The 15623-nt window shown below is 38.2% G+C and overlaps 1 protein-coding gene across 1 annotated transcript; it reads right to left on the bottom strand.

The window, feature by feature from the left end:
- Positions 1-9590: 9590 nt before the first annotated feature.
- Positions 9591-10350, bottom strand: LOC26514973. Its single transcript, XM_014904674.3, is given in 3 exon segments — positions 9591-9972; positions 9975-10118; positions 10173-10350. Coding segments are annotated over 3 exon segments (525 nt in total). The 5' UTR covers positions 10218-10350; the 3' UTR covers positions 9591-9636.
- Positions 10351-15623: the final 5273 nt, after the last annotated feature.

The following is a 15623-nucleotide window of genomic DNA, read 5'->3' as shown; positions in this document are numbered from 1 at the left end:
GGCGAGCAATAATTTTCTGCCTACTCAACCAACAAAGATCCAGTGAAGAATGAAGATTTCTTTTTGCACCTCTTATACGGACCGTAAAATAATATCCGCGAAAACTGTGACACGAGAACAGTAAATTGAAATTGAGTTTTATTTTGAGCTAAAAAAATAAAAATCATTAAAAATGCACTCAAAATTGTTATTTTTTCCTGCTCATAAATGACCAATTTTTATTAAATAACCCAAAAATAATCATTATTTTTCTTGAACCACTACTAAAACTCTAATTTTATGTGCATCCTCTGATACTCTCTGATAAAACTCTGATAGTTCTTTATGTGCATCCCAGATTTTAGTCCTTACAGAAACTTAAAGCAGATCATTAGCTCCCGAAGTTATTTCAAGTTACTTTCCTATGTACTTATAGATGACTTAAGTCTCACAAATTTCGTTTATTCTGTAAGGCTGACTTTGTGAAACAATAGAAGTTGATTCTGGAAATCGATTTACATGTATAGACATTAATATCACCAACAAATCCACCTTGCTACATTATAGACCAAACTATTCAATTTAAAGATTATTAGGAATTGCCTGTTACCCATTACCCGGAATTTTATTATTATACCCTTGCAGAGGGTATTGTAATTTTGGTCAAAAGTGTGCAACGCAGTGAAGGAGACATCTCCGACCCTATAAAGTATATATATTCTTGATCCGGACCTCCTGAGTCGATATGAGCATGTCCGTCTGTCCGTCTGTCTGTTTCTACGCAAACTAGTCTCTCAGTTTTAAAGCAGTTTTATCGAGTTCAAACATTGCACACATCCTTCTTTCCTTTGCAGGCAGTATATAAGTCGGAACGGCCGGGATCGGTCGACTAAACTCGGAGTGGAGCAGAGCAAATATCAAACTGTCATCAAAGTGGGAGCAATAGCGATAGCATAGAAATATTTTATAAATCTGGCTAATACAGAGTAGTAAATTCATGCCCTGATGTAAGTCATCAAGTCTGCCCTGACTGTAAGGAAAACTCGTTTTAATTGAAAACTTCTGGAAAAGGTCTGGAGAAGGAAGATCTCATGGGATGAGCCGGTTGGGATGTACAACGCTTTTGTGGATTGGCGTAAGGAAGTGGTCGAAGTGGAACCGTTTCGAAGCCCACGCCACTATTTTGGATCTGGGCTGATGAAGACTATCGATATGTACGTCTTTGTATGTATGCTGGATGCTGGTGATCTAAGGGAGGGTCGCGAAGGAGGACGGTGGCGTGCAAGTAAGGTTGTGCAAAGATGAACTGTGTACCGATGCGAACGATAACGATTCACGGTTCGAAACTGCTGCAGGCAGCAGTTCTAGGAACGAGATTGATGAACACCGTCAGGCACGACCACAGTGTGCCCATTGCAGAGATAGTGCTATGGACAGTCTCGAAGACAGTGCTGCGTTGGATTGGCAGAACGCACAGGCGTCTCTACGAACTTCTTGTATCGTAGGGAACAGAGTAGCCGAGATTCTAGAGTCAACGAAGGTGGCCTAGTGGCTACCGTCCGCCGGCAACGTAACGGATGATGGACTCGGTCGCAATGCAGCGTGGACCTAAGTGAGGAGTCGAACTGGTTAAGAGGCCGGTCCTCTTCCTGAGGAGATCAGCGAGCAGCTGGCCAGGAACTGCACATGCTGACGAAGCGGATGCAGAAGATGAAGAGGAGATGCCGAGAGAGTTTTTCCCCGTTGAGGCAGCTGAGAATGTGTTATCCACAGAGCGCAATGGGAGGCGTTCCCGGATGAGATGCGGGCAGCAGAGCATGGCCTGTACGTCGCTGAAGGAAGCGACATATGTGGACTGGTGGCATACCTAGATGGTAATGGAATCCTGCTAGTGTACGGCAGGATTGATGCGGCGATGGGTATACCGCACAGCGCCAAGAGGCCAGAGATATTCTTTTGCACCGCCACAGTCTCACGGAGATGAATGTGCGCAATGCCCACGTGAGGATGGAACATCATAACGTGGATGCTACGATGACAGAGATCCGGACCCGGTTCTGGATTACGAGACTGCGGAGAGTGCTTCGAATTGTGATCTCGTGATACAGTGAGTATAAGCTGCACAAAGCTGCCGATTATGGCACCCCTGCCAGAGGATCGTTTGGAGGCCAGTGGCTGGCTGTTTAAGAGCACGTGCCTCGACTACTTTGGACCGGACCACTGCTAGTGACCGTAGCTCAGCACCAGGTGATGACCTTGTTTATGTGTCTGACGACCAGGGAGATTCATTTAAAACTGGCGCATGACCTGTCCACGGATTCCTGCATAATTATGATCAGGAATTACATCTGCCCTTGAGGGCCAGTATATAGACTGCGCAACGACAACGGCAAGAACTTCGTTGGAGCGGGCAGGGAGGCGAAGAGATTTGCGGAGATCTTGGAGCCCGAGAGGATCCAGACGGAACTGTCAAGTAAGGGTATTGAATGGATCTTCAATTACCCAGCGAACCCGCCATAGGAGAGTTTCCTGATAGAGGCGGAGAATATTGTCAATTCTCGTCCGCTCACCCATTTGCCAGTTAGTGCGCCTCTGACGCCGAATGATCTGCTCAAGGGAGCAGCTTGCCCGCCGGATACCCCCGGCCTTAATGGAGCCCTTGTTAAGGAAAGAGCTACGCGGAAGCAGTGGCGCATAGCAAGGATGTTGAGGAACCGTTTCTGGAAAAGGTCCCGCTTCAAAGTTGGCGGCTGTGGATTTGAGTAAAGGTGTTTTTGGGGATGTCGCTAGTCGATTATCAAAAGTTTAGTATTAAGTAATGGAATTTTTTTTATTTTGCGCTCGTGTCGAGTTTTTCGTGAAAAGCCATCGAGTGTTCCCACAAGACCTCCTGGTTATACTGCGGAAAGTGATATTTTGTATAAGGATTACCCTTTTTTACGTATATTCTCACACTTGAATAAAACATACACACATATTTGGAATATATACATCGCCGCCCGTATGTTGTAGGCAACTCCCACACGAATGACGACAACTTCCATAGTGAACTCTTATTAAATATCTTTTATCATTTTATTAATTGAGTATCTAAAAAATTTAACTAAAATCGAAGATAATTCAGTAAAAGAAATCGATATAAAAACCCCGTCCGCATACAGCAAAATTGGAGTGATCGACTCGGCTTTGGAAGGAAATCAAGACTAAATATATTTTATTAGGTTGGATACTATTTATTCTTCTTTGTCCTCAAGGATTTCTTGCAGAATGTGATTTGTTGATGTGAAGTGGAAGATTACTTACGAGTTATTTATTACGGGGTTAATTTGCATTCATTTAATCTCCAAACAATCTCCAAAGTGCGACTAAACGCTTTACAAGATTTGCGGAGCGCCCGAAAAAGGGGAGTACGAACAAGAGAGAAACTCCCAAACACGACGTAAAATAATATCCGCGAAAACTGTGACACGAGAACAGTAAATTGAAATTGAGTTTTATTTTGAGCTAAAAAAATAAACATCATTAAAAATTCACTGAAAATTGTTATTTGTCCTGCTCATAAATGGCCAATTTTTATTAAATAACCCAAAAATAATCATTATTTTTTACTTTTACCACTACTAAAACTCTTATTTTAAAATATTTTTAAAAATGTTTAATTTGAAATTATTCTTCATTTGTGTTACTCAGTCGGGAGATGTAAATCAGGGTTCAAATCAAAAAGCTATGCTTTTCCGCTGGGGCCGTTTTTCACATTGATGACAGCCAAGAAGAGGTATAGTAGATTGATGAAAAATAAGTGAGGAGATTGAATCTCCCACACGTCAAAACTATTTCTCGCGGAACATTCCAAAACCTCTGTGAGCTAGCCGCGGCAATTGTTGCGAGCAGAAAAAGCAAATCAATTCGTTGCCAATGATGTGCTCTACTCTGCTCGAAGTTTACTCAGATCAAAAACTATAGCTATAATTAAATACTGCGCACCCCGTACCCGTAGCAGTAGTAAAAATGTGGGATCAAGATGACAGCTGAGCAAATGAAATTTCTCATTTGCTCTTTATTTTAAATTTTTTATTTTCTTAATTTGGTACTATATATACTATACCTATATTTTTCCACCTTTTGGTACTTGTAACTTTTAACAATTTATTCATGAACACGTGTGACATTCAGCGAGAACATAATACTTGCATATTTTGAATAGACGGTTAACGACTACGTTTAAAACAAGCTCAGTAGTCTTTAAATGAGTCTCCAAGGCGAGCAATAATTTTCTGCCTACTCAACCAACAAAGATCCAGTGAAAGAATGAAGATTTCTTTTTGCACCTCTTATACGGACGTAAAATAATATCCGCGAAAACTGTGACACGAGAACAGTAAATTGAAATTGAGTTTTATTTTGAGCTAAAAAAATAAAAATCATTAAAAATGCACTCAAAATTGTTATTTTTTCCTGCTCATAAATGACCAATTTTTATTAAATAACCCAAAAATAATCATTATTTTTCATTGAACCACTACTAAAACTCTAATTTTATGTGCATCCTCTGATACTCTCTGATAAAACTCTGATAGTTCTTTATGTGCATCCCAGATTTTAGTCCTTACAGAAACTTAAAGCAGATCATTAGCTCCGAAGTTATTTCAAGTTACTTTCCTATGTACTTATAGATGACTTAAGTCTCACAAATTTCGTTTATTCTGTAAGGCTGACTTTGTGAAACAATAGAAGTTGATTCTGGAAATCGATTTACCATGTATAGACATTAATATCACCAACAAATCCACCTTGCTACATTATAGACCAAACTATTCAATTTAAAGATTATTAGGAATTGCCTGTTACCCATTACCCGGAATTTTATTATTATACCCTTGCAGAGGGTATTGTAATTTTGGTCAAAAGTGTGCAACGCAGTGAAGGAGACATCTCCGACCCTATAAAGTATATATATTCTTGATCCGGACCTCCTGAGTCGATATGAGCATGTCCGTCTGTCCGTCTGTCTGTTTCTACGCAAACTAGTCTCTCAGTTTTAAAGCAGTTTTATCGAGTTCAAACATTGCACACATCCTTCTTTCCTTTGCAGGCAGTATATAAGTCGGAACGGCCGGGATCGGTCGACTAAACTCGGAGTGGAGCAGAGCAAATATCAAACTGTCATCAAAGTGGGAGCAATAGCGATAGCATAGAAATATTTTTATAAATCTGGCTAATACAGAGTAGTAAATTCATGCCCTGATGTAAGTCATCAAGTCTGCCCTGACTGTAAGGAAAACTCGTTTTAATTGAAAACTTCTGGAAAAGGTCTGGAGAAGGAAGATCTCATGGGATGAGCCGGTTGGGATGTACAACGCTTTTGTGGATTGGCGTAAGGAAGTGGTCGAAGTGGAACCGTTTCGAAGCCCACGCCACTATTTTGGATCTGGGCTGATGAAGACTATCGATATGTACGTCTTTGTATGTATGCTGGATGCTGGTGATCTAAGGGAGGGTCGCGAAGGAGGACGGTGGCGTGCAAGTAAGGTTGCGCAAAGATGAACTGTGCACCGATGCGAACGATAACGATTCACGGTTCGAAACTGCTGCAGGCAGCAGTTCTAGGAACGAGATTGATGAACACCGTCAGGCACGACCACAGTGTGCCCATTGCAGAGATAGTGCTATGGACAGTCTCGAAGACAGTGCTGCGTTGGATTGGCAGAACGCACAGGCGTCTCTACGAACTTCTTGTATCGTAGGGAACAGAGTAGCCGAGATTCTAGAGTCAACGAAGGTGGCCTAGTGGCTACCGTCCGCCGGCAACGTAACGGATGATGGACTCGGTCGCAATGCAGCGGTGGACCTAAGTGAGGAGTCGAACTGGTTAAGAGGCCGGTCCTCTTCCTGAGGAGATCAGCGAGCAGCTGGCCAGGAACTGCACATGCTGACGAAGCGGATGCAGAAGATGAAGAGGAGATGCCGAGAGAGTTTATCCCCGTTGGGGAAAGTGACACGATTATATCATTATAAAGATTCTCAAGCTACAGGCGATTGTTGAGGACTACGGCCTGAGTCCTAAGGTTCACACGTCGATGAATGGGCAAAGAGATAAGCTTGAGAACTATGGCCTCACAGTAGCTCAGTATGAGGCAGCTGAGAATGTGTTATAAACAGAGCGCAATGGGAGGCGTTCCCGGATGAGATGCGGGCAGCAGAGCATGGCATGTAAGTCGCTGAAGGAAGCGACATATATGGACTAGTGGCATACCTAGATGATAATGGAATCCTGCGAGTGTACGGCAGGATTGATGCGGCGATGGGTATACCGCACAGCGCCAAGAGGCCAGAGATATCCTTTCGCACCGCCACAGTCTCACGGAGATGAATGTGCGCAATGCCCACGTGAGGATGGAACATCATAACGTGGATGCTACGATGACAGAGATCCGGACCCGGTTCTGGATTACGAGACTGCGGAGAGTGCTTCGAATTGTGATCTCGTGATACAGTGAGTATAAGCTGCACAAAGCTGCCGATTATGGCACCCCTGCCAGAGGATCGTTTGGAGGCCAGTGGCTGGCTGTTTAAGAGCACGTGCCTCGACTACTTTGGACCGGACCACTGCTAGTGACCGTAGCTCAGCACCAGGTGATGACCTTGTTTATGTGTCTGACGACCAGGGAGATTCATTTAAAACTGGCGCATGACCTGTCCACGGATTCCTGCATAATTATGATCAGGAATTACATCTGCCCTTGAGGGCCAGTATATAGACTGCGCAACGACAACGGCAAGAACTTCGTTGGAGCGGGCAGGGAGGCGAAGAGATTTGCGGAGATCTTGGAGCCCGAGAGGATCCAGACGGAACTGTCAAGTAAGGGTATTGAATGGATCTTCAATTACCCAGCGAACCCGCCATAGGAGAGTTTCCTGATAGAGGCGGAGAATATTGTCAATTCTCGTCCGCTCACCCATTTGCCAGTTAGTGCGCCTCTGACGCCGAATGATCTGCTCAAGGGAGCAGCTTGCCCGCCGGATACCCCGGCCTTAATGGAGCCCTTGTTAAGGAAGGAGCTACGCGGAAGCAGTGGCGCATAGCAAGGATGTTGAGGAACCGTTTCTGGAAAAGGTCCCGCTTCAAAGTTGGCGGCTGTGGATTTGAGTAAAGGTGTTTTTGGGGATGTCGCGGGTCGATTATCAAAAGTTTAGTATTAAGTACTGGAATTTCAAGTCGAGTTTTTCGTCACACGAATGACGACAACTTCCATAGTGAACTCTTATTAAATATCTTTTATCATTTTATTAATTGAGTATCTAAAAAATTTAACTAAAATCGAAGATAATTCAGTAGAAGAAATCGATATAAAAACCCCGTCCGCATACAGCAAAATTGGAGTGATCGACTCGGCTTTGGAAGGAAATCAAGACTAAATATATTTTATTAGGTTGGATACTATTTATTCTTCTTTGTCCTCAAGGATTTCTTGCAGAATGTGATTTGTTGATGTGAAGTGGAAGATTACTTACGAGTTATTTATTACGGGGTTAATTTGCATTCATTTAATCTCCAAACAATCTCCAAAGTGCGACTAAACGCTTTACAAGATTTGCGGAGCGCCCGAAAAAGGGGAGTACGAACAAGAGAGAAACTCCCAAACACGACGTAAAATAATATCCGCGAAAACTGTGGCACGAGAACAGTAAATTGAAATTGAGATTTATTTTGAGCTAAAAAAATAAACATCATTAAAAATTCACTGAAAATGGTTATTTGTCCTGCTCATAAATGGCCAATTTTTATTAAATAACCCAAAAATAATCATTATTTTTTACTTTTACCACTACTAAAACTCTTATTTTAAAATATTTTTAAAAATTTTTTAATTGAAATTATTCTTCATCTGTGTTACTCAGTCGGGAGATGTAAATCAGGGTTCAAATCAAAAAGCTATGCTTTTCCGCTGGGGCCGTTTTTCACATTGATGACAGCCAAGAAGAGGTATAGTAGATTGATGAAAAATAAGTGAGGAGATTGAATCTCCCACACGTCAAAACTATTTCTGGGCTCGCGGAACATTCCAAAACCTCTGTGAGCTAGCCGCGGCAATTGTTGCGAGCAGAAAAAGCAAATCATTTCGTTGCCAATGATGTGCTCTACTCTGCTCGAAGTTTACTCAGATCAAAAACTATAGCTATAATTAAATACTGCGAATGAAAATGAAATTTCTCATTTGCTCTTTATTTTAAATTTTTTATTTTTCTTAATTTGGTACTATATCAGGGACTTGCCAAAATACGTTTTTGCTTTTTCCACCTTTTGGTACTTGTAACTTTTAACAATTTATTCATGAACACGTGTGACATTCAGCGAGAACATAATACTTGCATATTTTAAATAGACGGTTAACGACTACGTTTAAAACAAGCTCAGTAGTCTTTAAATGAGTCTCCAAGGCGAGCAATAATTTTCTGCCTACTCAACCAACAAAGATCCAGTGAAAGAATGAAGATTTCTTTTTGCACCTCTTATACGGACGTAAAATAATATCCGCGAAAACTGTGACACGAGAACAGTAAATTGAAATTGAGTTTTATTTTGAGCTAAAAAAATAAAAATCATTAAAAATGCACTCAAAATTGTTATTTTTTCCTGCTTATAAATGACCAATTTTTATTAAATAACCCAAAAATAATCATTATTTTTCATTGAACCACTACTAAAACTCTAATTTTATGTGCATCCTCTGATACTCTCTGATAAAACTCTGATAGTTCTTTATGTGCATCCCAGATTTTAGTCCTTACAGAAACTTAAAGCAGATCATTAGCTCCGAAGTTATTTCAAGTTACTTTCCTATGTACTTATAGATGACTTAAGTCTCACAAATTTCGTTTATTCTGTAAGGCTGACTTTGTGAAACAATAGAAGTTGATTCTGGAAATCGATTTACCATGTATAGACATTAATATCACCAACAAATCCACCTTGCTACATTATAGACCAAACTATTCAATTTAAAGATTATTAGGAATTGCCTGTTACCCATTACCCGGAATTTTATTATTATACCCTTGCAGAGGGTATTGTAATTTTGGTCAAAAGTGTGCAACGCAGTGAAGGAGACATCTCCGACCCTATAAAGTATATATATTCTTGATCCGGACCTCCTGAGTCGATATGAGCATGTCCGTCTGTCCGTCTGTCTGTTTCTACGCAAACTAGTCTCTCAGTTTTAAAGCAGTTTTATCGAGTTCAAACATTGCACACATCCTTCTTTCCTTTGCAGGCAGTATATAAGTCGGAACGGCCGGGATCGGTCGACTAAACTCGAAGTGGAGCAGAGAAAATATCAAACTGTCATCAAAGTGGGAGCAATAGCGATAGCATAGAAATATTTTTATAAATCTGGCTAATACAGAGTAGTAAATTCATGCCCTGATGTAAGTCATCAAGTCTGCCCGACTGTAAGGAAAACTCGTTTTAATTGAAAACTTCAAAACTATCATTAATAAAACTAAGTTGTACCGAGTTGAAGGTAAATTCAAATCCAATAAAACCAAAAAAATATGAATAGAGGTAAAATCAGTGCTAGATATTGCTATAAAAATATTTTTTCATAGAAATCATTCATAGATACCACATTTATTACCAACTCGAGGTCAATAAATTTTTTATTTGTATAAACTATGCTCCAAAAGACTTATAAAATGATAAAGTTGTTTCTTTTTAAATTCAATAGTTATTTTGCTTCGTAAATTTATGCTAGAGTAAAATATTTTTAGAGTAATTATTTGATTTAAGTTGCCTTGAAAAAAGCTATCTCCTAATATTAGTTTTGTTTCCCATAAAAATGACTCTACGATTAATTTTTTTGAAAAGTGCCACGTATTAAGATAATTAAATATTTCCTGCTTTCTGGCTACTAAAACAGTGGATATATGTTTTTTCAATTCATTATTCAGACAGGAAAATTGAGGAACAGTTTCTACATATACATGTTGATGTACACAAAATGTTGTCTGTAATATTTTGCTAAGGTGCTTGCCGTTAAGAGAAAATCGTACGGATTTGAAAAACCAAACTTGTGGGAAGAACGAAGAGTTTGCTTTTCGTTTACATTTCCAATTAAGTAATCAACGGCCAAATGGAGAACCTTAAAAAATTTTTTAGATTAAAATTAAAATTATGATGTCTATCAAATATCTACCTCGACAAATATTTCCTTGTTTTTTATTTCTTGCAACGAGTCCATTATCAATAATCAATAATTAATATATGATTCTTAATATCTATCATACATGTACATAAATAAAATTTGTTAAATTTCATTTCCTTTGATACTTTGTATTAGTATTACATTAAAAGTAAGTATTTGTCACAATAGCGTCGCCTAATTATTGCTGAAACGGAACAGTGAACATTGAAAAGGAGATAGGAGACATTCATTTCGAAGGTATATAGGAGGAATTTGTCTTAAAACTTAAATTTGTGTCCTGCTTAAATTTGTGCAGTGCATAAAAGTCAAACACTCTTTTTACTCTTATTACTCATAAACTGTTTTTTTAAAGATACTGTTATGACCAACTTCGGGTCCTATGTTCCACCAATCAGCATGGGTATTGCTCCGGCTAGATCATCCAGGACCGTGGCTCCCCTGACCCTTCCCACTACACCGCTAACAACCAAATTTCAACATACTCCAAATATCACATTTTAGACGTTTCAAAACTCCCACAACATTTAAATCCTAAATCGATGCATAGACCTTTGCGTTCTTCTGGCTGTACTACTCTTCAATGGGATCCAATTGGACATAAGAATAATGGAGTGGATGCTTGCTGAGGATGAGGCTCCTCAGGATTGCTCCCCTTTGTTGTGCGCTCCGCCGACCGGTCTCTCTATTTTGCTCGGTACCGCCTTGAGCGTCCCCCTGTCCATATTCGTTTCCCCTTCTTCGAGCATCAATAGGGTTGGTCCTCTTATCTACTACTTCGAGTTCTACTTTACTTCGAAAAATATATCCCGCAAGTAATAAATAAATATGTATATAGATATAATAAATAATCGAATGGAATAAATAAATTTCGTAAAAGCTAAGACATAAATATCTCAAAAATTATAAAATAAATAGATAAATAAATAAATAAAAAGATAAAATTGAAAAGATAAAGTTTATTTTCGATGCCTACCTGTGTATAATGTATTAGATTTTTGTTTTATTTATATGGTTTCGTCCTGGTCCTTCTTGAAGCAACGCAAGGGTTATTTGGGTTTAACCGTTTGGGACTTCCAGCTTTGTTTCAGAACCCCTTTAACCAAAAACGAACTAATTGTGGATTTCATAATCCTATCCTATATATATCACAAGCTGTAATGCTTCCCATCTTTGAAACACCTTTACTTTTGCTATCTCAGTTTATTTTCTTTCGTTGCTCAACCGCTCAACCCGCATTTGATTTTTTCGCATCCCATTTTACAGAATTTTACATAATTCCATCGCACCACAATTTACCATTTCCCTCCCAGACTTTTCGTTTCACTCCTAATGACATGGATTACTCAGGCCTGCCCTCCCGTTCTTAGAGGAACGCTGTCCATTATGCACGACCGCCCCTAAATCGATGCCCCTCAATACCCTTCCCCTACTTTTCCATTATTCCTTCCTCAGTCCTTAAAAATTCTAAAGAAAACAAATATAAATAATTAATAAGAAAGATATAAAAATAAAATAAAACAGAATAAATTAGAAAAAAGATAACAACAAATGTAACAAAAAACAAATAAATACACATTAAAGTAAATTTAAATTTGGATATCTTAAAATTACGAATCCAAAAATAGGCTTTCGATTTCATTTTATTTTCGATTTCTCCTCGAGTGAATTCCACAGCCGAGAATGCGGGGCCAGTTCGTGGACAGACCTCTAACCTTATATTCTCGCCCATCTTGCATTCCGCCTCCGCCTCCTTGTATTTTTCTTCCTTACAGCTTTTATTAATTGTTTTTTTTTAATCCTTACTTTTTTGCGCCGGCACTGACTGATTTGGAAAAACTATTGTTTCGCCCATTTTCTTTTTTAAATTCTTAATTTTTTTTTTTGTTTTGCACCCACTCTACTTGACTCTCGCCTTTGGAATAACGTGCCTTCTGCCCTTATCTTCTTTCCCCCGAAACGGGTCTTGTTATTCCATGTTCGAACCGTCCAGGGTCAACAACCAGGTGGCATCGCTTTGCCCGATTACCTTTATCGGCCACAACAATACAGTTTAAAATGTTGAATGCAATTAGTTTCTTACTAGTGAATTTGTTTAAAAAAAAATAATAATTAATTTTTTTTATTACTTTTAATTTTTTTTTCACTTATTTATTATTAAAAAATTTTAGGACGAAATTGCATTTTATTCACTGCTCTTATCTCTGACTCGACTGCTTCAGTTGCTCGATGTGCTGACTGACGGCTGACTGACTTAAGAGATTTATCCCAAAAATGTAATAAGAGAGTGACTTAAGAGAGTCGGGAAAAAGGATGATGCAATTTGTCAATTAAATTTGAAATCTAAATTTGGCCGGACATTTTTCTTTACGTTAGCGGACATTAGGGATCGTTTAAGGGCTCCGATGTTTACATGTATCCGTACATGTATGTACATGTATGTAATTTGGAGGCGTAGTTGACAGTTGCTAGAAATAGCCATGGACTTATCTCGGGTCTGTCAGAGTCATTTGAAAATTAGGTCTTGACTCAAAGTTACTTATAAATTGGTTAAAAGCCCTTGAATAATGTGTCATAAAACTTGCATGTATAGTATGATAATTATCATAAATTATAATTTATTTAGAATTTCGGTTTTATTCAAATTGATATTTGTTTTCAAAACTGAAAGAACCATCTTTAAACTTTGGTTTTTATTTTTAATTAATTTTAATTAATTGGAACAATTGAACCTTTTATGATTTTAAATCCGTGTACTAAAATTTTGTGTACAGTCGGAGACATGGGGTACAAAGGATAGCTCGACATATATGTGGTGAAAGTTTCAAAACAAAATAATTTGAATTTTTCAGAATTTATAGGATTATTACAATTTATAGTAATCAAAATAATGTAAAGACGTATGATTATATGGTGGTATAATGGTGGTCTACTCCTTAAATCGAAGACAATTGTTTTGAATTAGAGAATGCTCTTCTCGCCGTGTTTCCGTCATTACTGTTGCCCATACCATTTTGCCTCGGCTTGTCTCCATGAAGTCCCATATCTTTCCAAAACGAATTTTGAATTTGCTGTTTCCGTGCCGCCAGTTTGACTTTGCCTATACCTTTGACATGCCACTTTTTTAGCTCGATTCTATATGATAAATTAAGTACAAATTCAAAGCAACGTATCCACGCATGAAGGGGGCTTATTCCATATTGATCCGTATTTGGCTTCATATCAAATGTTTTATTTCAAGAATTTGAGTTGGTTTTGCTCCACACATTGGATATGACTGACAAGATTTCGTTTCTGTTATATCCATACAAGGTGTGTGTCAAAAGTTTCCGAACTTTTCAAAAAGAAAAAAAACTACAAAATAGTTTGGAATGAAACTTTGCATTTATTCAAAATAGTCTCCCTCCGACTCAATACAACGATTTGCACGATTTAAAAGTGATTCGAATGAGTGTTTTAGCTCGTCAACCGGGATGGCCTAGAGTATGTCGGTCGTCGCCTTTTCAATGGACTTTATGTCATCAAAATATCTTCCTTTCATTGCCAATTTTAATTTTCCGAATAGGAAAAAGTCACAAAATTAGGATCTTTTCGTGCTTCAATAACGACGTCTTTCGAATGCTGAATGCGAAGCGCCTTTTCGTGCTCTTTGAGTGTGTGTGGAACAAACCGTGCACAAACCTTCCGCATACCAAAATGCTCAATCAAAATGAGATGAATAGACTTATAGGATATCTCCAACTCCATTTCCATGTATCTCAACGAAGATTTTGGTTTTTTTTTTGACAAAATCACGAACAATTTGAATGTTTTCATTAATAACAGCACTTTTCGGACGGCCCGAACGTTCGTCGTCTTCCAGGCTTTCACGACCATTTTTAAAACGATTAAACCACTCGTAAGTTGAGGTACGGGATAGACAATCATCACCATAAACTTGTTTCATCAAATCGAGTTTAAAAACAAAACTTAATAACCGCTCTTTGCTCCATGATTTTTCGTCGACCAACTAACACAAGGTACTGTCACTTAAAACGCAATAATTCCAATTCCAATGTTCCAAATGTCTTGAAATTTGGAGGGAAAATCGGTGAATAATGTATCTTTCAAACGCATATACTCACACAAAGATGGCAGCACCAGGAAATGGCCCTGGCAGAAAAGTTCGGAAACTTTTGACACACACCTTGTATATTTAAAACCTTGCCATCTATTAGAGTTAGGTGACCATCAAATTTCACTGATATTTCGCTTTTCTTATAAGAGTGCATGTAGACTCTAAGTTTTCTTTTTTGTTTATTATGAGACATTTTGATTCTTTAATATGCGAAATTTTCAAAGGATGGCAAAATCTTGTGGATTGCGGCGATTTATTCAGCCAAATAACTCTTTCTGCTTGATCTACCATTTTAATGGGTATTTTTGAGGTCACAAAAAGAGAGTCATCTAAAGTTGGAGATTCAGCTATGTTAAATTTTTGTTTGTATAAGCTATGACCTGTAGAAACCGTACCGTAGTTGAAAATATCAAAACCGTAGCTGAAAATAAGTAAGCACTGAGTTATATCTCTAAGCGTTTCACAGACTTCCTCTTGCATGATTAGTATTCGGGAAGCGGTATGGTTCAACAAGTTTTGTAAGGAGACTTGAGCTTCATTTTCGCTGCAAACTATTCCATCAGGCCTACATTTTAATTTCTCCTCCACTATTTTCGAATATGGTGGGTAGATATCACAGCCCTGTTGTTTATTTATTTTTTAATATTTTGATATTGCTGTTTAGTTAAACTATTTTCCATAAAAAAGGATAGGGCTTTTTCAGAAGATATGGGACTGAAATCAGTTATGCTAATTTTCTCTTTTAACTGACCAACAGATTCTGTTGAAGCCGCTTCTTAGAGCATCTTCCGAGCGGCTGTTTTCCTCCCAAACTTCGAGAGTGCAGCGTGTACAAGCTCATAAGTTGATGGACATAAGTCATTTTTTTGAAGAAACGTGCAAAAAGTTGCAAAAATGATTAGTTTTTCGATATTAAGGATACATTTGGTAATAACTTTGCGTTTTTACCTTTTTGCAACTTTGTGCCATTTATAAGTTATATAAAACAGTTCACAGTTGGACAACAAGTCATAATAATCAAAACATGTAATCTAAGATACATTTATAAATACGATTTGCCATAATCAGAAATAATAAATCAATTTGTTGCTCCACAAAATACACAGATTAAAAAGATTAAAGAGATTAAAAACTCCAATTTAATTGACGAAAAGATTGTTTAACCACCTATAATAAATTAAATATAATTATTTCGCGTTTTCCTTTAAATCCAAAATTAAAACATGGTATTATCTACTGATTTGAATGGGAAAATAAAAATCTTCCATAGGAAAATATTTGGGGAAAAATCATAGAAGACCAAAAATTAATGTAGAAATTCGGATATT

This window comes from Drosophila ananassae, chromosome 3R, assembly GCF_017639315.1.
Source record: "Drosophila ananassae strain 14024-0371.13 chromosome 3R, ASM1763931v2, whole genome shotgun sequence".
Taxonomy (NCBI): Eukaryota; Metazoa; Arthropoda; class Insecta; order Diptera; family Drosophilidae; genus Drosophila; species Drosophila ananassae.
This window is presented reverse-complemented; position numbering and strand designations above follow the sequence as displayed.